The sequence below is a fragment of the Pongo abelii genome, chromosome 2 (genome assembly GCF_028885655.2).
Source record: "Pongo abelii isolate AG06213 chromosome 2, NHGRI_mPonAbe1-v2.0_pri, whole genome shotgun sequence".
Lineage (NCBI taxonomy): Eukaryota > Metazoa > Chordata > Mammalia > Primates > Hominidae > Pongo > Pongo abelii.
In genome coordinates, this window is record NC_085928.1 from 149,926,288 (window position 1) to 149,950,572 (window position 24,285).

The 24,285-nt window shown below is 43.3% G+C and overlaps 1 protein-coding gene across 1 annotated transcript in view; it reads left to right on the forward strand.

The window, feature by feature from the left end:
• The window catches only part of CLSTN2 (calsyntenin 2), a 636,147-nt gene that overhangs the window by 483,180 nt on the left and 128,682 nt on the right, over positions 1–24,285 (forward strand). The window contains exon 5 of the mRNA XM_024245139.3: positions 4,788–4,937. Within this exon, the coding sequence (XP_024100907.2) occupies positions 4,788–4,937 (150 nt within the window). The remainder of the gene's footprint in view (positions 1–4,787; positions 4,938–24,285) is intronic.

The following is a 24,285-nucleotide window of genomic DNA, read 5'->3' on the forward strand; positions in this document are numbered from 1 at the left end:
ATACAATGGAATATTACTCAACCTTAAAAAAAGGAGGAAATCCTGCCATTTGCAACAACTTGGATGAACCTGAAGGACGTTATGCTAAGTGAAATATCCCAGACACAGAAATACAAATGCCTCATGATATCACTTGTATGTGAAATCTTAAAAGGTTGAACTCACAGAAATAGAAAGTAGAATGGTGGTTGCCAGGGTTTAGGGAGGGAGTGGGGGAAAAGAGAGAAGATATTGATCATAGCATATAAACTTTAGTTATTAATATAAGATGAATAAATACTGGAGAATGTACAGCAGGGTGAATATAGCTAATAGTAATGCATTATATACTTGAAATTTGCTGAGAGTAGATCTCAACTGAGCTCACCACACACACACACAAACACGCACACACACAAGAAAGGTGACTATGTGACATGATGCTTATGTTAAATAGCTTGATCATGGTAGTTATTTAGTAATGTATACATATATTAAAACATCACATTGTATACCCTAAATATGTACAATTTTTATTTGTCAATCATACCTCCATAAAGCTGGAAAAAAATCCCGCAAGTTGGTGGACCCCACACTTGCATCTACCACTCGTATGTGTGTGTCTGTGTGCTCTTTGACAAGTTACTTGAACTTTGTCTCAGACCCTCACCAGTAAAATGGAAATTGAATATTGTACTGGTACAGTGTGATTGTTACCTGAACTGATGCCAACAAAATACTGGAGGCTCTGGCACAAGCCAGCCACTCAGCCATGTTAGAGAATGACAGTGGAGGGAGCGGTAGGCTCTCAACGACACCCAGTTACCACTTGGCAGATTTTTTACTTTTCAAGCAATTGTTTGGTCTTCATGCAGCCTCAGCTGGGCTCTCTCTTTGTCAGAAGGCTGCCCTAGTGAATAACAGGATTCATGCTTCTGAGCCAAATGTATCCTAAAGCCTGCTCATTCTTAAAGTGAATGAAAATGCTTATTTCCCATATGAATGGAAAAGCGTTATATGCCTTGTGTGGGAAATTTGGAAAGCACAGAGAAGTATGAAGTCACCCATAATCCTGCCAAAGTAACCACTGTTAACAGTTAACCATTAAATCGTTGTTTGCCAAATTTTCAGTAGTTTTTCTGTAAAGTTTTTAAACAAAATTAGGGCCACAATATCCTTGCATTTGTCTGTCCTCCCTTTATTCACTTAACATTTAATTATATGTATTTTCCCCATCTTTAAACATTCTTTATAATCACCACTTTTACTACTGAACAACAATCCGTCTTATGCATAGACGTTATACTTAGCTTTTCCCTTATAGTGTCAGGCTATTTTTCAGTGCAATAAATACTAGATGAACATATTTGCACATGTATCTGCAATTGTATCATTTTTCCAGAATCAATTTTTAGAGGAAGAATTGCACTCCCAAAAGGTATAAGCAATTTCAAACTGACTGGCATATATTGCCAAGTAGCTTTCCAGATAGGTTGTTCCCATTTAAATTCTACTAGAAGAGTGTTGGTCAGTATGTCTGTTTCATCCCCTCAGCCCCCACTCTCCGAGTTTAAAAAAAAAATACCTAAACTAATGTGTAAGGTAGGGACTGGTTGTTCTTTGAAGGTGAATTTTTCAAGTTCCTTTGGAGAAATAGCTCCAGGGACTTATGTTCACCGTGGTTAACTGTGGGATTAGGTCTCCTGAGAAAATAGTGATAGAAAAATCATTCAAATATGGGAGAAAAAGATACAATTGTAACAGAAGCAAAACAGGTGACTTTTCTGAGCTTTCAAAAAATTTTAAATGTGTATCTTATTGAAATATGACCTTCTCCCATGCAACGATTGGTCACAATACTATACCCTCAGTTTTTAACTAATGCTTCAAATTCTGTGCTTTGAAACTCATTTTCACATGCACAAAGTTGGTGGTGGTGGAGAAGGTAAATTAGTTTCTCAGTTTCATTAAGACTTGTTATGGAAGTAGACCTGCAACAAATTGAGCCAAGGATTCAGCTTGTGTGTTTATTTTTCTACCACAATCAATAGTGTTTGGTCTGCTTAATGTTGTACACATTGTAAACTCTGGGCCTTCCTTTTGTAAGAGGAGTATCTTTTGAGGGCCATTTAATTTTAAAGAAAGTTAATTTTTTTTTTCAAAATTCAATGTGGTGTTGTGAAAATATACTTCTCATGGTTATATTAAAGTGCTTCCACGTGACAGAATTCCTCCCCTGTGATAACCATAACCACATATAAGTTTGAGTGTTACCAACCAATACTGAGTCATTCCAGACCTGTGCAGGCCCTCAGAACTGAGAGGGAAACAATAATTGAGGAGAAATGAAAGGGATTCTGAACACCAGCCACTAAGCTAGAAACACATCAAATACGTTTTTATTCAGATATTTTTGACTGACTTTGTTAACTAAATTCTATCTCAAATTGGTGGATGAAGCTGTATTGTTAGAAATAGTCCAGAGAAGATAGCAGAATAGATTATTCTAGTTCTTTCTTTTTTTTTTTTTTTTTTTTTTTTTCCTGAGACGGAGTCTCACTCTGTGGCCCAGGCTGGAATGCAGTGGCACGATCTCGGCTCACTGCAACCTCTGCCTCCCGGGTTCAAGTGGTTCTCTTGCCTGAGCCTCCCAAGCCACTGGGATTATAGGTGCCTGCCACCACACCCTGCTAATTTTTGTAGTTTTAGTAGAGACAGGGTTTCACCTTGTTGGTCACGCTGGTCTCGAACTCCTGACTTTGTTATCCACCCACCTCAGCCTCCCAAAGTGCTGGGATTACAGGTGTGAGCCACTGTGCCCGGCTGATTATTCTAATTATTGATCCAGTGTCTTGGACAACTTCGTATTCCCTCCTGGACATCAGTCAGCGTCCAGGACAAGTTACTTGAACTTTGTCTCAGACCCTCACCTTCCCATTTCCTGCTCCTCCCACCCTCACATAGATTCACATGTGCAGCACTTGCTCATGGCCTGGTACCAATACTGTTTCATTAATATTGTGTAATTGGTGGACATTTAAAAAAAAAAAATCTTTAAAGCATTATTTGACTTTTCTAATTTTCCAAGCTTTCTTGTTTCATTCCATGTTCTCTCAATATGCATAAACAATACATAGCAGTTAGAAGAAAGCTCATTTAGGTATTTTTTCTTTAGTTTTGATGAAATATAAAAATATACCTGAGTCAGGCTGGGCATGTTGGCTCACACCTGTAATCCCAGCACTTTGGGAGGATGAGGCAGGTGGATCACCTGAGATCAGGAGTTCGAGACCAGCCTGGCCAAAATGGCGAAACCCCATCTCTACAAAAAACACAAAAATTAGCCAGGCATGGTGGCACATACCTGTAGTTCCAGTACTTGGGAGGCTGAGGCAGGAGAATCACTTGAACCCAGGAGGTGGAAGATTGCAGGGAGCCGAGATCATGCCACTGAACTCCAGCCTGGGTGACAGAGCCAGACTCTGTCTCAAAAAAAAAAAAAAAAAATTTCTCTCTCTCTCTCTCTCTCTCTCTCTCTATATATATATATATGAGTCAGCCATTACCTCTTTGTTTATTTTGTTGATTTTTTTTTCAGACAGTCTTGCTCTGTCACCCAGGCTGGAGTACAGTGTTGCGATTTCTGCTCACTACAACCTCCACTTCCCAGGTTCAAACAATTCTCGTGCCTCAGCCTCCTGAGTAGCTGGGACTACAGATGTGTACCACCACGCCTGGCTAATTTTTGTTTTTTTAAATAGAGATGGGGTTTTACCATGTTGGCCAGGCTGGTCTCAAACTCCTGTCCTCAAGCCATCCACCCACCTCAGCCTTCCAAAGTGCTGGGATTACAGATGTGAGCCACTGCACCCAGACTATTTTGTTCATGTGTTTTTTAATTTCAATTTTTAAAATTTAGTTTCTGGTAAAAGATGATAACATTTGAGTTCTAATTTGCTGTCAACTCTGCCGCCAAAAAAAAAAAAAAAGTAGTAGGAATGAAATTATTCTCAGCAAAATATTTTAATCTCTTAGAATTTAAAGCTTAAAAGTATTAAATGCACTTTAGGTCTTTATTAGTTCTTTGGAACTAAAATTGTATTTCAGCAAAAATAATGAATTAAAATTTTGCTCATTAATTACCAAATATTTATTTCAGAACCATAATATGAAACCCACAGGCGCAAAAACACACAAACAACTCAGAAAAAAGTTACTTGGTCTCTCTTAGAGAAGAAAAATGTCTTCTTCAGGGCAAAAAGTGTGTTATTCTATGTCGCTTTCAGAAGAGAGGTCACACGTTTTCTTATTGATTTTACTTCCTATTTGGTAGCAAAAATAATGTGAGATGAGGCAGTGAACATTCCTGGCGACAAGCCCAGATGTTAAAAAATATGTGTCAGGACATTTTCTGAATTCCATCTTTTTCCCAGAGATATCCTTGCAGATGAATGGTCTTTACCCTACATCAGGGACACAATCACACGGCTGTACTTTAGGAGGAAGTCTTCTGGCAGCCCATTACTTATAAACACAAGCCAGTTGGATTCCAGGCGTGTGCTCGAAATTCCCTGGCAGTCCTATTGTGCAGCTAGGTGGCTTCAGCCAGTGGGTTCCCAGGAATTTGCCACCAAAGCATAAGCAGGCTACAAGTGGAGCCATGCTCCTGTTTGCCCTTGGTTTTACAAAGAGATAAGGAAAAGGGTCACTTTCTTCTTGTGAAGGTGGGTGGAGTGGAGAAGAGATTTGGGAGAAGTACAGTGTAGTTAAATTGACCTGAAATGCTTTTGAACATCTCTGTTCCTCAGGCAACATCAGGAACACTGAGAAGCTGAGCTATGACAAACAACACCAGTATGAGATCCTGGTGACCGCCTACGACTGTGGACAGAAGCCCGCTGCTCAGGACACGCTGGTGCAGGTGGACGTGAAGCCAGTTTGCAAGCCCGGCTGGCAAGGTGGGCCTGTTTTATCAGTCTTGTGTGAAGGCAGCATGGTCTGGTGTATAGAAGGTGGTGTACTTGTCCTCAAATCATCACAACACATAACTTTTTAAAGTACAGTCACTTTGCTGTGAGAAATAAAGTAGCTTGCTTATTCTCACAACTCTTAGGTGATATATTATCCCCATTTTTCATCTGAGAATGTCAAAGACATCTCCTCTAAACTCATGTGCCCAGTTTGTCCAGTGCTCCCTTTCTCTAATCTCATGACATCTTCGATCAATAGTAATTATCTCACAGCATGTAGGAGAAATTGCCGGCAAGCCTATTCACTTTACCCTAGGGTGCTGGGTCTACCTGATGCATTTCAAATTTTGCATCACGGATCAACACCTGGGGAAAGTCGTCATGTTCTTTGTGCTCACACAGAATGCACACAGGCAGAGGCGGGAGACCCAGAATCCAGACTCTGGATTAGGGAATGTATAAAATGTTGACTCTGGGAATGAAGAAGCAATGGCTTTGGATGGAGGTGGATTTTTGTGTCAGTTTAGATCTCTTAGAATGCAAAGAAAATGAAATGCTTAGGTCACCCTTAGATAACAGAGTTTATCACTGAACTGAGGGCAAGTAAGGAAGGTGAGGACAGCTGCATAGATGGACCTTACAGAGATTTGAGTGATTTGTGGAATAATAATAGCTTTAATGGTGATGCCAATAGATCTGGTGGCTGAGCAAGGATTCTAGAATTATCTCTGCACCATTATTTTGGCTACCCGATGACTCCCTGTCTCTGCTTCATGTGTTGAAGATGCTGCAGGCTATTGCTTACTCATAACTCATAAAGTGCTTCATTTCTGTGTACTGCCTTCTCTTGGTGTGTCTTTAAGCTTCTGCCTCCCTCTTATATTCTCATATTTTCTCTCTTTCTTTCTGTCTCTCTCTCTCTCTCTCTCTCTGCTATCTTTAATTCTTAAATTCCCTGGAAAGAGTTGGCGTCACTCACATCCCTTTAGGGAAGACTGATGCCAGACCACCCTATAAATCTCTGGTCAGTCTTTGAATGACTGCCTTTTAGTCAGTTATTCATTCCTAATCCAATTCATCAGAGTCAGATTGGCAGGACATCATGGTACAAAGTAAGGACACCTGTGTCAGAAGCTGCCTCACATCATTCCCCTCAGAAGGCAGTTCTCAAAGCACTCCTCCCTTGCACAACTTGATCTCCCTAAAACTTAAAACTGAAAAGATTGGAAGGGGAATTTAACCCACCTCTGGAGAGAGCCAGAGTTTTTTGCCTTTGAACAAAGTAGAAAAGATGAAATGCTCAGTAGAGGAACCACAGGTAAGGTACACGAGAGGTAAAGAACAAAGCAGAGTCATCTTTGTGTCAGTCTGTTAGGATCAAGGAAGAGACATAGAAAGAAGGACAAGCCAGAGTGGGAAACTTTGTTTTCCCAACCTCAGGGAGCCTGAGCTCTGATTGGCTATAATTCACTAGACCCGAGGACCCTGCAGACAGAATTCTGTCTTGTTCGCCACTGAATTTCTCAAGCTTGGTGCAGTGTCTAGTGCCAATTGTGGGTGCTCAAGAAATAGTCATTGAATGAATGAATGAATGAATGAATGGATAAATGAAAGAAAAGGTATATGAGTTAAGAAGAACTCACCTTGTTTTGTTTTTAACTCATGAGGATTAGCTCCAGTGAAGGTGTGGCCTTTGAAGAGAAAACCTGGAAAGAATATATAAACTCTGTATGCATGAAATATGTTCACAATGAGAATTTAAGTGGGAAAAGCAAAACACACAGCTATATCAGGAGAATAGTCCCAATGCTTCTTTGACTTTGACAAATGAGGTGCCTACAGATGTGTGATTACATTTTTATTCCTATATTTAAATGTAATTTCCTAACAGAATTTGTACTTGTTAAATGTATGCAAAGAAAAACCTGGTCACAATGCTTAACTCTGTGTGAAGAGTGTATTGAGCACCACCTTATAGTGCACACTGCTGTTTGCAGCTCCAGACAAACCTTGTTGGGCAAGGCCGGTGCCCATTTGCTGTTGTGTCTCCAGTGCCCAGCACAGAACCAGACATGATGCAGGCACTTAGCAAGTGTTTAATGATGGAGGAATGGTCAGCAAAACTTTGGTTAAAAAAATGTACCTTTCTGTGGAATAAAGAAAGCAGGGAAGAGGCAATTCCCTGCATCCATTCATAGTGTCAGGCACAGTGATTTAAACTCATGTAACATCAGAATCAACTACTTCTTAGTGGCTTCCCTGCCTTAGCTGTGTGGGATATGATGAGATTTCTCTTCAAATAGCCTGATCAATCCTTTATTCTTTAATTCATAGTACCCCCCACCACCCATTTTTTCTTTTTCTCTTTTTTCCTTTCTGCCTTTGCTACATGCCCAGACATGCCACAGTACCAGGCTTATCAGTACCAGCTCACATTCCTTTCCTTATTTGGAAAGAAGACTAGCTCTCTAGCTCATTGCAGACACCCCTTCCCCTTTTCCCCTCTCTCCCTTACGTGCCCACCCTATCTAAGGAAAGTTCAAATGTTTAGGCAACTGGGATTAGTTCAGATTGTGTGACCTGACCCCGGCCAATGGGGAAAGGGTACAGGGGCAGGACTTGCGTCAGGAATAAAGGCTCTCCTGCCTCTTTGTTCAGGTGTGCTCTCATGGCGACTGGCCAAGGAGAAGCACCCCTCTGCACAGAAGTAAAATTGCTCTGCTAAGGATCCTTTGTTTGAGTTTTCAATTTCCTTAGGTTTTTGAGCATTATTCCCAACAGCTGCCAGCCTGTAGTGGCAGAAGCTGACAATGAGTTCTTCATCCTTAATCTTTTTCCCTCCAGCTTACCTCTTGCAACTCCTTCCTGCCTAAAGGGAAATGACTGAGAACAGGTACAAGAAGTCAAACTGCCAAACTGTGTTTAGCATCCAGATCCAGAGTCTGGGATGTCCTCTCTCTCAGTCACTGCCCCAATAGGCTTCCAGATCATAGACAGGCCCTCCAGGCTCTCTGATATCTATAACAGGCCATAAGGCCTTTCTACCATTCCTGTCCCAGCTCCCAGACCTAGAGAGGAACCTCCTCTCCTCCTCCCAGCCTACTAATTCACTTCATGCCTCCACTTGGACAACCCTCAACTCTTACTCACTCATCTTGGGGCCTATTCTCTCTTCTTATATCTCTGGTCAGGGCTGCAGCCTCTTAACTGCAAGTTCACCTTTCTCCAGGTAAGAACTGACCACAACTGGTCTGAGTTGTGTGTCTCTTGTCCTGCCCCTTCTCCCAGCTGTGTAGAGCAAACTGGAACGAACCATGTTTTACTGGCTTGCTTGCTACTTGCAGATGATGCAGACTGCCCCTTACTGTGAGTGGGCATCAAATGCCTTGGGGGAAAGGGTTGGCTTTTCATGGAGCCAGTATGGGGTGAATCCTGCACTTTGTAAATGGACAAGGAACACAGAGAGGGGAGAACATTCAGGGGACCAATGAACAATGTGAGGAGAGCAGTTTGGCTTGCACAGAAGGCTGTGACTGGAGAGATGTGGAAAGCAAGATTGGAGGGGCCTGTGGTAGGGGAGGGTGGGTGGTTGAGGTTCTGAGGTCAGGGTGAGGAGCTGCAATGAGCCTCAACCCCCTCAGATCCAGCTGAGAGGGGGCTGTATGCATTTGCCAGACATAATTCCACTTAATTCTGGGAGAACAGAGGCCCCTCCCAAACTGACTTCTCACAAGCAACTGGAGTAACCAAGCAAATGGACTTTGGCAGTTTGAATTCTGGTACCTGTTGTAAGCCATTTCCTTTTAAGCAGGAGGGGATTGCAGCACAGTGAATCCAATCCGTTACACCCAAGAGCTCCCGCCTCCCCCAGGCACTCCCAATCAGCATGTCACCCAGTCCTTACTGTGGCCAGCTTCTTCCAGGGAGCTTTCTCAGAGCAAGGGACCCTGCCCACAACTGGAGCCTTTCCTTCCTTCTCAGGGCTCATGAGGACTTGCTCTCAGACTCCACTGATGCCCCAGGGCAGTGGCCCTCATTGTTTATCACAATTGCCCCTTCCATGGGCAGGACCAGAAGAGGCTTTCTCTGAATGCTGCTGGCCTTACCCAGCTATGCACAGAAGGACATCTCACACCCCAGCTCTTCTGCTGCCTACCTTTCAGACCTTGGCCAAAGTATTATCTACCAAGGCTGTGGTTTTCTAATTCCTGTCTTTTCTCTGTGGGTTGGTCTTATCTTCTCCTTAGGGCAGAACCACACTTCTTGCAGCCCATGGCACTGAACTTTCCATCCATCACCTAAGCATGAACTACAAGTGTGTTTGCTAGCATCACTCACCGATGGGCAGGGTGGGGCTTATCAAAGGTTTAGCTTACAGCAAGGGGAGGAAGGAAGGCTTTGCATCCAGAAAACAAGCCCAGAGTGCCTGGCACATACATCTTGCTCTTATGTGAGCTTTGTCTTCTCTGTTGTATTCTGAGGTTGTAATTCTGAATAGGTGATAACGGTCAGCTCACTCTGCAGTGAGGTGGAACTTTGCTGAAGGGAACACTCCCATTCTCTGTTGGCCAGGGAAGAGGATGGCTCAAAGCATATGCCAGACCTGTGTGAGTGGAAGGGAGAACTACGTCTCTTTGTTTTGTTCTGAGCTTTGAGAACTCACAGTGTGCTTAGAGGTACCTCTAGTTTTCAGGGATGAAAAATTAGGAACTAGGAAAGTGATGCACCTGCAGCAGGTCACATGCTAATAACAGGCTTGCATCTTGCCTCCCATGCCAAGTGTTTGAATTTGCAGTCTTTCTTTTTAAAATCTAATTTAATTTTAAGTTCCAGGATACATGTGCAGGACATGCAGGTTTGTTACATAGGTAAACATGTGCCATAGTGCTTTGCTGTCCCTATCAGCCCATCACCTAGGTATTAAGCCCCACATGCACTAGCTATTTTTCCTGATGTGCTCCCTCCTCCCTGCCACCTGACAGGCCACAGTGTGTGATGTTCCCCTCCCTGTGTCCATGTATTCTCATTGTTCAGCTCCCACTTATAAATGAAAACATACAGTGTTTGGTTTTCTGTTCCTGCATTAGTTTGCTGAGGATAATGGTTTCCAGCTCCATCCATGTCCCTGCAAAGGACATGATCTTATTCCTTTTCAGGGCTGCATAGTATTCCATGGTATACATATATATATGAACTACATATGAATTTGGAGAGGACACAAACATTTAGTTATAGCACAGACTGTCTGTCTTAAGGGAGTAAGAAGGAGATGACGTACAAAAGCTATCTTTGAAGTCTTTAAGGGCAGGGTCTTAGTAGAGTAGTTAGGATGGGAAGGAGAGGTTTTGAATGTTGTCCTCCTAGTAAGGACCTATGGTTACCTGATGTTATATGGGGCCCAGCCAGAAAGAATGAGTAAGGAGTCATCTGTGGAAACAAATAGCCTGTTTGAGTTCTAAGAGTACTGTTTTTACTTTTACTATTTATTGTCTTATATGGTATTTTTCACCTTCAGCAGATGAGCTATTGTCTACAAAGCATCATTTAAAGAGGGAACAGGGCTGGGTGTGGTGGCTTACACCTGTAATCCTAGCACTTTGGGAGGCCGAGGCGGGTGGATCACTTGAGGCCAGGAGTTTGAAACCAGCCTGGCCAACATGGTGAATCCCTGTCTCTACTAAAAATACAAAATATTAGCCAGACATGGTGGTGCATTCCTGCAATCCCAGCTACTTGGGAGGCTGAGGCAGGAGAATCACTTGAACCTGGGAGGTGGAAGTTGCAGTGCACTGGTATTGTGCCACTGTACTCCTGCCTGGGCGACAGAGTGAGACTCTGTCTCAAAAAAAAAAATGTATATATATATAAATTAAAAAAGAGGGAACAGGTTTGAGAAATAGTAGATAGACTCAGTGGACCATGGTAGATAAACTGGATAAGGAAGAGAAGGACAGGTCTGCCTCTCCCATTTGGCACATGGGCCCCCAGATGGATTATGGTGCCAGTCGCTGAGGTGGCAACATGGAAGGAGAAAGAGTTATGTGCAGCAGCTAAAGAGTCAATTTTAGAGAAAAGATCAATGCGAGGTGCCAGAAATGTCTAGTGGGCAGTGGGATTGTCACATCTGATGCTTAGGAGACAGGTATGTGCTAGAGATGGAGATTTGAGTCTCCTGGATATATGTACTTGATAGTGGAGGGGTTGGGCATGGATCTCATTACACATAGAGTAAGAAGAGGGCTACAGACACTCCAAGAGATGGAGAATCCTCTAAATGGGCTGCTAGATAGCCTTGTGGGGATCCAGTGTGCACATGTCTCAAGTTGAGTGTTTCTAAGCTTTCTCTATTTTCTTTTATTTTTTTTTATTTCCATAGGTTTTTGGGGAATGGGTCATGTTTGGTTACATGTGTAAGTTCTTCAGTGGTGATTTGTGAGATTTTGGTGCACCCATCACCTGAGCACTATACACTGAACCCAGTTTGGTCTTCTTAGTGTTTCCCTCTTGTCAACTGAATGAAATTACCCAAGCCTGGGCCTGTGTGTGCTATGATGACTCGGAGAAGGACCTGCGTCCCTTTGTGGACCAGAGCACTGCAGAGGATGTAGTACCCTTGCAGGCTGTCAGGGTGAGGGTGGCAGTAACAGCAGTGGGCCCAGCCAGAGATTGAGCTTAGCCACATGTCCCTGCTGAACCCTCCTTACAGGGGCACTGACCTGTCCTTTAGAAGATCGTTTGTAATTCAGTTGCTAGTTTGGGGTTTTTCTGTTTGTTTGTTTAGTTTTTATTTTATTTTACATTATTTTGTTTGGAGAAATGCATCCCTTGTTTATGCTTTCCTTTATTCTTTTTAATCCCTTGGCCCATCTTTTTCTATGTTTCAAGCTGAAAAGATTATCTTCCACAACACTTACTTGGTACATTTTCCCTTTTATTGTTACAAGTCAGATTTTGTATTCATTATTTGTTCTGCTAGAATGAACCCAAAGTTCAGTATTTCACTATCCCTTTATGCAAAATTATTCCCTTTAGAAGAGAGCCACCAGAGACTTTCCTCGTGGACTTTCACTATTTTCCCCCAGGTGTGTTGCTGGCCGGACTTTTCAGCTTTTCTGTGTCTGAGGCTCCCCAGACTGAAGAATCAGCTCTCCAGCCTCCAAGGAGCCCTTCTTTGTCTGCTCACCTCATCCATGAGTGTGATCCCATGGCAGCTAATTACACCTTGCTCAGCAGCAATTCACACAACACCACCAGTTGGAAGAGTTTCTCCCACAGGCCAACCGATTTCGGTTCCTTTTACCTTCCCAATAAGATGTCCTATTTAAAAGAAAAGGAAAAAGAGATGCAGCCACATAATTGAACCATTTTCTCTCTGTTCTTTGGGTTTTGAATAATTCTCCAGGTGCGTCAAATTGTCTGCACTGTTTCTTCCACCATGCCACAAACAGGTCCTTTATTAGGAAGGAAGGGTGGTAGCTTTTGGAGAAGTGCTTCTCAAACTCGAACATGCACATGAGTCAGTAGCGGGGGATCTTGGTAAAATGCAGATCCTTATTTAATAAGTCTGGGGTAGGTCTGGCTGCTTCCGTCAACTTCACTTTGACTAAGGCCATGCAGAAAATACTTACTAGACACCTGAGTGTGTCTAACACTTTTGTGTTGAAAAGACAGTGGCAGAAAGACAGCATCTAATCAGCATTAGATTACCAGCAACTAATCTAATGCTGGCTAGATTTGTTGCTCTTAGTTATTGGCATTGTGAGAGACACTGAAATTGAATGCATATTACCTGGTGAGAAATATTTTTTTTGGAGTGAATTAGTTAACCCTTTAGTGAAGGCCTACTCTGTGCTAAAGGCTGGGATATGGGTAGGATCTACCAGAACTCCGATTATAGAAGGAGATGATAGAAATGCTGAGGATAAAAGCTGCACTGGAGGGACCGTGGGAAGACAAAGGGGATACTTAACCTTGAACCAGGCAGGAGCCCCAGGGAGATGTTCCTGGAGCAAATCTAGAAAAATACTGGGCTTTAGCACAGAGAGGAGGGGGTATTCCAGACTAGAAAACAGGTGTTAGGTAGGAAGGAGCACAATGTGGCTGGAGCAGGGGGAAGAAGACTGGACTGGCCAACTGAGGACCAGGTCATGGAGGGAGGGCCTCCTCCTATATCATCCTGAGGACAGGGGAGCCGCAGAGGCTTTCCTGCCTCCATGTGGTTAAGAGTATCTTAGGGAAGAAGGACTCCTCGGCAAACCACATAGATGGTGGCTGGAATGCAGAGACTCAGGGGAGGGAGACCAGCAGAAAAGAATGATTATTTCTGAGTCCACTTTCAAGTGGAGCACTCCCCCAAAAGTACTAAAAGTCATGTATTTGTTTATTCCACACTCAAGTTAAAGTGAGCATCAAGGTTAGATTTGCAGGCAAATCTCATGAGATTCCATAGGCAAAGGGACAAAAATGGCAATTGGGCATGTCTGGGGCTGAAGAAGACCCTGCTACATCTTGTCAAGTATATGTTCCAGTTCCCTCTGCAGCTGTCTCCTGCCACCACCCTACCAAGGAGATAAACACCCAGTCCCCAGGGGTCAGCTGGTCACCTGGCCCCTTCCAAAAGTCAGATGGGTTATTAAATAAACTGAGGATCTGACTTACATTATACTACGTGAAAGGCATTGATTTCAAATCAGAGGGTGATAAGCCCAAGAAGGTGTCCAGATTTGCTTAGAAAGTGGGCTCAGGGCATTGTCAGAAAGACAGAGTAAAGAAGGATTCTTGCCCTCAGTTCTCTCTTTTACCGTCCTGCCAGGGTGTCTGAGGTTCCACCATTGCAGTACCAACCTTTTATTTTAATAGATAATCCCCCCTGAAAAATGAAAATACCTCCTGCAGGAGTCATGTGTTAAGCCAGGAGTCAGCAAAGTGTAGCCTATAGGCCAAATCTGGTTGACCATCTGTTTTTGTGCAACTGTGAACTAAGAGATGGTTTTTACATTTTAAATCGTTGAAAATAAGAGAAATAATATTTCATAGCACATTAAAATTATATGAAGTTTTATTCTTAGTGCATGTAGATAAAGATTTATTGGAACACGGCCATACTCATTAGTTCACATAGTGCCTATGGTTACCCTACAACAGCAGAGCCGAGTCGTTTCAATAGATTATGTGCCCCTCAAAGCCTAAATATTTACTATTTGGTTCTTTACAGAAAAAGTTTTCTGACCCCTGTGTGAAGTTCTTGTTGTCCATTGGTGCCTTAGCAGGGAGTGGGTGATTAGATGCATAGCAAAGCCTTGAAAGAATGAGAGATCAAATGGACATATTTAGACAGAGGCAAAGAAGTATAAAAGTCCAAAGCAAAGTTCACTGTACAAAGGGCAGGAATATCCTTTGAGATGAGCAATTCTAGCCCATTTAATAGATAAGGAAAACTTAGAGAGATTGACTCTCTTGCCCAAAATCTCACAGTGGTAAATGGTAAATATGGAATTCAAATTCGTATCAGCCTATTCCAGAGGGCATCTAACTGTGTCAGAAGAAAGAGGATAGAAAAAGGGGATTGAGAATTTCCAAAGGGGGATGTTATGAGCTTTATAAAAGGGTATATCAGAAAACATTTTAGAAGAGAGACACAGCCTGTATGTCCTTAAGCAATGTATTTAACTTTTCAGTTACCTTATCTATAAGATGGTCATGAGACTTACCTGGAAAGGGTAGCTGGAGTTCAATGAGACAATGTCTACATAGCACCTAAGAGGTGCCACAGCTCTCATTTCCTTGATTGAACCAGGTCTAGAGAACCATCGCCTTGAAGTTATAATGTGTTCAAAAATAAACCCAGGCTTGAAGGCTGTCCATCTTTCAGATACTATTTGCCTGAAACTAAAGTTACCTCCAATTATCTCATGGGCCAGAGAAACACAAAGTGGGCCTGAGACTTCGGTGTCAAGCTTCAAACCCAAAGATGCTGGGCCCAAGTGTGGCTCCTCACACCAGGGCAGGAAGACTCTACCTTTTCCTTAAGGAGAATTCAGCATGAAAAATTACCCACATACCCTTCCATTCAACAGGACAGCACTGACTTTTTGAGCTTCATACCAGAGGGCTCAGCTTCTTCCTTCACCCTCACGGTCTCTTTCCTATCCTTTTGAATCTCTTCTCTTTATCAATAACCTCTCTTCTCCCTGTCCCGGTTTTTGACTTGCCTCTCCTTCCCCTTCATTTCTTCTACATTCTTCCTTTGGTTCCTTCTGCTCCTCTTCCCTTTTATAAGCATACGCCCTGAACCCCACACAGGGGTAGGTGATGGGGGAATGGGGTCAGGTGCAAACCAGTGGAGATGGAGCTAGTTATGGAGTGAGAAGGGCTGAACCCAACCCTTAGCTGGGTCATAATCTAGCTGCAGGCTTTGCTTAAGCTATTTCTCTGGCCGAGCTTTGGTTCCGTAACTGTGAATTAAGAATCATCATCCTTGGCCAAGCTATTTTGTAAGATTGTTAAGCCCAAAAGAGACTCTAGCGTAGAAGTACTTCACAAAATTTAAATCCCTATGCAAATGAATGCTATGATTAAATTGGGAAAATAGACACCGTCATGCAAATGAACACACACACACACACATAAGTACACACATTTAAATCCATAGAATTGAGTAAGGCTGTGTGGCTTAAGCATCATGTCCTGGATTTTTATACTTAAGATTGGGATCAAAGGGAAACAGTGGGGTGGGGTAGAAAGTGTACAGTCCTGGGGGTCGGTCCAGGAACTCAGATTTCAGCCCTCAGCTACGCCCTAGCTCACTCTGCAACCTTGGGAAAGTCACTGCTGTTCAGCTTTGGCTTCCCTAAATGTAAGTGCCTTCTTATGAGGACCAGCTGCAAGGCTGCCAGTGGAGAGCCTTGCACAGAACCACACACGATGGGGCTCAAAGAACAGCAGCGCTTTTTAGTTCCCTTTATCTCAATTTAAAAAATCACATGGAGTATTTTTTCCTCAAATAATTGGAAAAATCATTATTGAGGCCTGAATTCCACTGACTGCAGCAGCGTGACCCCAGGGCAGGTGCTCCGGGGTTTGCAGCTGCTAAGGGGATTGCTCAGATCTTCCTGGCAAGCAGCTGAGCTTCTGGCGGAGGGCCTCATGGGGGCACTTCTCCATGAATAATGACCTGTTTTGACATCACTGACATAGCTGATCATTAAGGTGCAACAAACGGCTCTGTACAGGATGCTGATTTACCTCCTCAATGGTATCTTAATGTGCTTGAAGAGCTGCCAGATAAAAGTGCCCATGCTCAAGTCTGCTTTGATCTGACTCTCCTGTGAATAAGCCTGGAGGGTAATGAGCCTTGGAGGTTTTCTAGGCCCAATAACATCAGCCCTGAGGGGAAGAGGGTGTGGGTGGACTTCACTCATCCCAAACGGTACTCAATAATAATAATAGTAATAATCATTACCACTCACTGAGCACTTACTATTTGCCAAGCCTTATCTAAGGGCATTCATTGCATGAACGTGGTCATTTATTCTTCACTGAACCCTGAAAACTGTTATTTTCCCATTTTACAGATGAGAACACTGAGGTTAATACACCTGCCACACAGCTAGTAATATTGAGGCCAGCTCCATCTCTCTGCAGACATAGAGATCCTGCCCAATTTCCTACAATGCATCTCAAAGGAAAGGAGAACACTGCCATCTTTTGAAGCCATTGGAGGAAAGCTATTTGGGGGAAAGTTCTGAAATTAGAACTCTTCCCCCATGTTAAAAAGAAAATATGTCATTGGATAGTAAGGCAGACTTGAGAGAGGACCATGGCTTGTGGATGGTGGAGGTGGGGGGGTATCACTCTTGTCACCCAGGCCCACCACTGGGACCTGTCTTCATTCAGGATAACAAGGTCATTCATTCATCATTCAACTTTAGATGACCTCTCAGGGACACAAGGAGAAAAGCCTTGCCCAAGGTTATGCAGAGAGGTGGAACCACAGCTAGAATCAGGCCTCCTGACTCAGAGCCCCACATGCTACCTCATCTCCCCATGGACCTCGGTCTGCCCCTGAGCTGTACAGTCTGCCTATTCCCTCTTCCACTGACAGTTCTTTGAAATTTTGCAGCAGGCTAGAATATCTCCCTGCAGGGAGTCAGCAGAGGATACAGCTTCAGAGTGCAGGCTCCGAAGCCAGAAAGACCCAGGTTCAAATCCAGTTCCATTTGACTCAAGGACATTGGATAAGTCAGTTAACCTCTCAGAACCCTCACATGTGGCATCTGCAAAATGAGGTTAATAGCAGTACCTATTGCAGAGGGTTGTCACAAGGCAGAACTGTGCCTGGCAGGTAGGAATGCCTAAATTAATTCTAGCAATGAGGAAAGTGAAGGCAGAGGAGAGCAAGTAGAAGTGACTAAAGTGCTTTTGGGAGTCTGGCCAGCCTCTCAGCATTATTTGCTGGCTGTGTGACCTTAGGCAGGTCATTTGATATCTCAGCCTCAATTGTCTCCATGGTAAAATTACCCTGCTAATCCCTTCCTCAGATGGATGCTGTGCAGGTTGATAACATGTGTAAGAGGCCCAGCAAAGTGCCCGTTAAATGGCGGCTTCCTTCCTGCTCTCTGCATGACCCAGTGGAGGGCAGCCCCAGCCTGGGCACCTATGCTGCCATCTGCACACAAGCCATACTTGGATTCTCATAATGGGTGTGACCACAGAAAGTGCCCCTCCTCTTCCTGCCACAGTTGTTCTCATCTCTAAAGTGGGCCGAACAGTGCCCCCTTCTCCCCACATCTACCTCACAGAGATCCTGGTGGAGGGAGGAACTGGATGGAGAGCCATGAGCTGGCTGAGGTTGGCTTCAGGAGCTCTGGATTCACACTGGTAAGTGTGGTGTGACCCATGAAGTACCAACTCAGGGGCGTGGAGCATTGACCCCACTCTAACCATGCAGAGGGACAGTGTGGTCCTGGCCCAACTGAGCTTCTACTCAACTCAAGAAACTTCCCCCAGGGCCTACTCTGCACCCGGCCAGCCCCTGGGAACCATGAGCTGGAGCAGTGGTGAGGTGAGGGCAGGCAGGTGAGCAGTCCATTCCAATACAGGGCAGTCAGGGCACTGACAAGCAAAGCCCAGGGTCTGTGAGAACAGAGGTAAGGTACAGTGGCCAGGCTTGAGAAAGCTTCCCCAAGAAGGTGGCACCTAGGCTGAAGTCTGAAGGATGAATACATTAGCCAGATGCCTAAGGGGTTGGGGAAGGGGCCAGTGATGGGAAGGAGCAGGGAACAGCATCCGCAGGAGAGCTTGCTGCTTAACTGCTGCACTTCTGGGGCATATCCGTCCACTCTTCTATCAACGTTGTGGCTGTATGACTGACAGGAGACAGGTATTTGTGTTGCAGAGAAGGGGTTTTGAAGAAAGGTAAGTGACGGGGTAGATGGACTAGTGTGTTTTGTTTTCCTGTTTGTTTTCTTTTCCTTTTTTTATCTTGAATATATTTTTGTATCCTTAAAAAAATTTTTTTTTAATTATGTTTAACACTTTTGTGGGTACATAGTAGGTGTATATATTTATGGGGTTCATGAGATGTTTTGATACAGGAATGCAAACTGAAATGAGCATATCATGGAGAATGGAGTATCCATCCCCTCATAAGCATTTATCCTTTGAGTTTCAGTCAATCAAATTATATTCTTTAAGTTATTTTAAAATATACAGTTAAGTTATTGACTATAGTCACCTTCTTCTGCTGTCAGATAGTAGGTCTTACTCATTCTTTGTATTTTTTATATCCATTAACCATTCCTACCTCCCCCTACCAACCCCCTACCAACCTTCTCAGCCTTTAGTAACCATCCTTCTACTCTCTATGAGTTCAATTGATTTGATTTTTAGATCCCACAAATAAGTGAGAATATGCAATGTTTGTCTTTCTGTGCTTGACTTATTTCACTTAACATAATGATCTCCAGTTCCATCCATGCTGTTGCAAATAACCAGACCTCATTCTCTTTTATGGCTGAATAGTATTCCATCGTGTATATATACCACATTTGCTGTATCCATTTATCTGTTAATGGACACTTAGGTTACTTCCAAATCTTAATTATTGTAGACAGCGCTGCAACAAACATAGGTGTGCAGATATCTCTTCAATACATTTGATTTCCTTTCTTTGGGGTATATACCTAGCAATGGGATTGCTGGATTAAATGGTAGCTACTTTTTTAGTTTTTTGAGGAATCTCAAAACCGTTCTCCATAGTAGTTGTATTAATTTACATTCCCACCAACAGTGTACGAGGGTTCCCTTTTCTCCACATCCTCGCTAGCATTTGTTATTGCCTGTCTTTTGGATATGGGCCATTTTAACTGGGGTGACATGATATCTCATTGCAGTTCTGATTTGCATTTCTCTGATGATCAGTGATGTTGAGCACCTTTTCATATGCCTGTTTGCCATTTGTAGGTCTTCTTTTAAGAAATGTCTATTCAAATATTTTGCTCATCCTTTGATCTAATTCCTAGAATTTTTTTCCTGTAGAACTATATATTCCTCATATAGTCTGGTCATTAATCCCCTGTCAGAGGGGTAGTTCACATAGACCTTCTTCCATTCTGTGAGTTGTCTCTTCACTTTGTTGATTGTTTCCTTTGCTGTGCAGAAGCTTTTTAACTTGATGTGATCCCATTTGTCCATGTTCACCTTGGTTGCCTGTGCTTGTGGGGTGCTGCTCAAGAAATCTTTGCCCAGACTAATCAGTGTCCTAGAGATTTTTCTCAATGTTTTCTTATAGCTGTTTTCATAGTTTGAGGTCTTATATTTAAGTGTTTAATTCATTTTGATTTGATTTTTGTATGTGGTGAGAGATGGGGTCTAGTTTCATTCTTCTGCATATGCATATCCAGTTTTCCCAGCACCACTTAATGAAGAGACTGTCTTTTCCGCAGTGTATGTTTTTGAAACGTTTGTCAAAAATAAGTTCACTATAGATGTGTTACTGTTGGTTTTTATTAGAGATGTGGTGAGGTTTCCAATGCAGACCGTGAAGTAAGTAGATCGAACTGTCTAGAGAGATTCTGTGAGGCAGTGGACATAATAACCAGAGCTCACCTGGCAAAGGCACAAGGTAGGTCTCCTCGGGGAGGGCCCCTTCTCCCCACCTTCCATGGATCCCAGCCAGTCTGGGCTCCTGTGGCCTGGGTGTTCCCTGGTCAGGTGAAGAGGGCCAGTCCTGGCCACATTAGCAGCAGGCATAGACAGTGCGGCCCTGGCAGGAGTGGAAGCCCAGGGATACCTGTGTGGGGAATGTGAAGAACCTGTCCGGGGCCTCTAAAAACTAATGCATTCTGAGGAGGACTCATTTCTGATGAGTTCTTGGTTGGTGGAGTTTGGTATTTAGAGTAAAATGTGAACTCACTTTCAGCCACAGTTTAAGACAAGTATTATTATTTGGTTACTCTTGTTTTAGTAACAAGGCTCTGCTGGTGGACAGTGCTGAGAAAGCTGTGTTCCCTCTCTGCATTCCCCAGTGCCAGTGTCTGTCTCTGGCCTGAGACTCTGCATCTCTGGTCGCAGCAGCCACCCTCACACAGGCTGAACCAGGCAGGCAAGGAGCAGGGATCTTCTACCTGCTGGGAGGTTTGGTTTTTTTTTTTTTTTTTTTTTTGAGAAGGAGTCTCGCTCTGTCGCCCAGGCTGGAGTGCAGTGGTACAATCTCAGCTCATTGCAAGGTCCGCCTCCCGGGTTCACGCCATTCTCCTGCCTCAGCCTCCCAAGTAGCTGGGACTACAGGAGCCTGCCACCACACCCAGCTAATTTTTTGTATTTTTAATAGAGACGGGGTTTCATCATGTTAGCCAGGATGGTCTCTATCTCCTGACCTCGTGATCCGCCTGCCTCAGCCTCCCAAAGTGCTGGGATTACAGGCGTGAGCCACCGAGCCCGGCTGGGAAGTTTGGTTAATGACAGCCTCACACATGCTGAATCTTCCACTCTTGGTGAGATTCTAGGGAAATTCAGCCCTTTTCTCAGGCTCTAGATCCAGAAGAAAATATTATAATAACAGTATGTCATCCCTTCTCAAATTCCAGGGCTTTTGCTCCTCAGGCTCTCAGCCTCCTTGGGTTTCTAACAACCTCATCACCAAATGCCAACAAAGCACTCCATGTCTAATGCATGGGTGGGGCTCACACTTGCCAACGGGAGCCCTCTGTGACAACAGAAAGAGGCTGGCTGGCTGGCTGCCCAGGTGGGCACCCCCAGGCAAGGAAGAAGGATGTTTCTCAGGCAAGATTTATGAGCTCTGCATTCTGTTAAGAGAACCTGAGGTAGTAAGTGGCAATTGGGCTGCCATGATATTTTTAATGTAATTTTTAAAAATTATAATTTTTTATCCTCATATGAAAATGATTTTAAAAAGAGTAAACTCAATAAAAATTTCCCATAGTTCAATTAATGCAGTATTGTCCATATTATATTGTTTTCTCCTTTCAATACATAGTCATTTGAACATTATGTTCTTTTTCCACTTAACCTTATGTCGTATTTATTTCCCCACATCATAAAACCTCACTGACCCCCTCAGTGGCTGCATAACATCCCCTTCTACAGGTGTATCCAAATGTGCTTGACTGTGTCCTTGTAGTTAGATAGGGCCATGTGATTATTATATGTCAGCATGCTTCCGTTGTTCTTTTTAATGCAATGGCAATTAGTACAAAAGTCTTTGAATTTTGGCTACCTTTCTCAGGAGTCTATTTACTGGGCCAAAGTCTATGGTCATTTTGAAAACTGAGATACATTTTTTCAAGCATCTTGCTAACCATTTGTGACAGTGTACACTCCTAACCCTGTCAGAGAGCCACCTCTCCCACCCTCACACATGGGGAATAAAGGGTATCAGTGTATTCAACAGACTCTGGAGATTTAGACTGTATTTCCTGCAGAAATGAGAATTTGATTTCAGCTTGAGACTCTTGTTCAGTGAAATGGGAAATCCTGCACTCTAGTACCACCTAGGACAATGGTCCTTTCATTAAAAAAAAAAAAAAAAAAAAGCTTTGAAGCTGTGTACAATTGATAGCTTAAAAAGAGATTTACATAACTAGAATATGAAAAAGTATACATAAGCCATCTTTTCAAAAAGATTGAAAAATATGTGCATGAAAAGCTATACCCTTCAATTGTGAATGTTTTTCAAAGCCATGTAAGTAAAGATTCTTAAAGAACCACTGCTCCATCTTTACACTAATAATACATTTGTCAAGATATTTAAAAAAATTGCCTGGAAGATGCTCATGTTTATTGTATATAAGAGAGAAGTATTTCTATACATCTAAGAGAAAGTACCCTGGTTGGCCGAGTTCATTGATCTTGGAAGGATTGTCTTTCAGAAGGGCTGCTTTGAAGTGCCTGGTTTCTGTACCTTTCCAGCATCAGTTCTGCTGGATGTGCTTCTGTTTGGGAGCTGAAAGGGTGCAAGCTGAGGGTCTTTAGGGTTGAAGGGACTGGGAGAAAGCTGCAGCCGAGCCTTGGGTAGGTCCAGGCTTCTGAACACCACATAGTTCACTTCAACTTTGGCTGCTGACCCACGGCCCCCCAGACAGCCAGGGTAAAAGGAAAGGAGCGCTTGGCACAGGCTCTAAAGAGGTGGTGCCCAACACTAGCAAAATCAGAGACTTGGTGGGTAATGGAGACACTCATGCTGGCATGAGGGAACCACACAGAATAGGATAGTTTCCTCTCACAGCATGGGGAAGGCCAAAGGCTTCCAGGAATGGCATGTGGTGTCTCAGAGGCCTGAGCCAGCCATCTCTCCAATGCAGTCTGCTCAGCAAGTTGTCTTTACACACTGCCCTTAACTAGTGGCACCAGTTCTCCTGGCTGGCAGTGAGAGGCCAGGGAGGAGGGCCTGACATAAGCCTGGGCTTCAGCGAGGGGCTGCCCGCAGTTTCCCAGTTGCTACCAGAATAAGGCCCCAAAGTCTCTGCCAACGTGCATGACTCTGAGGTCTGCCAGATAGATGTGAAACTTTTCTTAGGTCACAGAGTCAGTCATCACAGTGTTGATTTGGGGCCAAATTATATCTCCTCTGTTATCAGGAAACTGGAAAGAACTTCATGAGCAAGACAAAATTTGAGAACAGATTTCTAGTTCTTTCATTTGACATTTATTGAGAATGTCTAGGGGAATAAAAAGGTTAAAAATATGCGGAACAATTGAAGCTAGTTTTAAGTGCAGTTTCAGCATTCACATTTGTCCACAGACATTTCAATTCAGGTGGGTGGGGGGTGTGCACACATACACAGCACACACATGTGCACATGCAAGCACACACACGTGCATGCACACACACACACACACACACACGCGCACAGCAGCCATGTCTCAAATCCTTCCCATTTTAATGCCTAGCAGCCTATCCTTTGGCAGCTGGTTGGGGCTAAGCAGATGATTGATAAATAAGGTATACCATCCTATGTGGGAATTGGAGTGTGCATGTCTATATGTCTGGGTGTGAATCTATGTTTATGTGTGTTCTGATTTTCATACATCTGCTCACTCATTTCATAGATATTTGTTGGGCAACTTTTATGTGCCAGGCATTGAACAGTGATGTACAAGTCATGCTCCTGAGTGGGAATGGGACATAAAGGAATAAGTAAACTCTCAGGGAGAGTGGAGGCTGGGGTGGGAATTGTGGAGTGACTCATCAAGGTGAGGCCAATACCAATAAGGGTTCCTTTACAAAGTCCCCTGTGAGATGGGACCTGGATGAAGAGAAGGACCAGCCCTAGGAAGGACAGGGACCGAGTACACAGGCAGAGGAACAGCAACTGTCACAGCCTTGAGGCTTCACTGAGGATATGGCACAGAGATATGTATCCTTCCCCCGCTTTCATTTTGTAGTTAATTATCTCTTCTTGGTAGGAATTAAAACGTAATAAAATACTCTTGTGAAAATAAAATATAGTAAATGTAAAAGGGTCAGTAACAAAGGAAAAGAGGGGATACCTTATATTTGTAATTGAGTTCAGAGAATTCGTGTTTTGTTTCTTTTTAAATGGTACCTGTGTTTAATTGTTTTTAATTGGAGAAGAAAAAGCCATGTAATTTAATGCTCAAAAATGTGTGCACCTATTATGTGTCAGATACAGGGCCAAGTGGTTTGCATTTATTATCTCACAGAAACCCTATAAACAACTCTAAAATAGGTAATGATATCATGAATGTTTGCATGACTAAACATAGAGGAAAAAAATGGCTTGCTCACAGTACACGATACCAAGTGGCAGAGCTGGAATTCACACCCGGGTCTGACTCCAAAGCCCTGATTCCT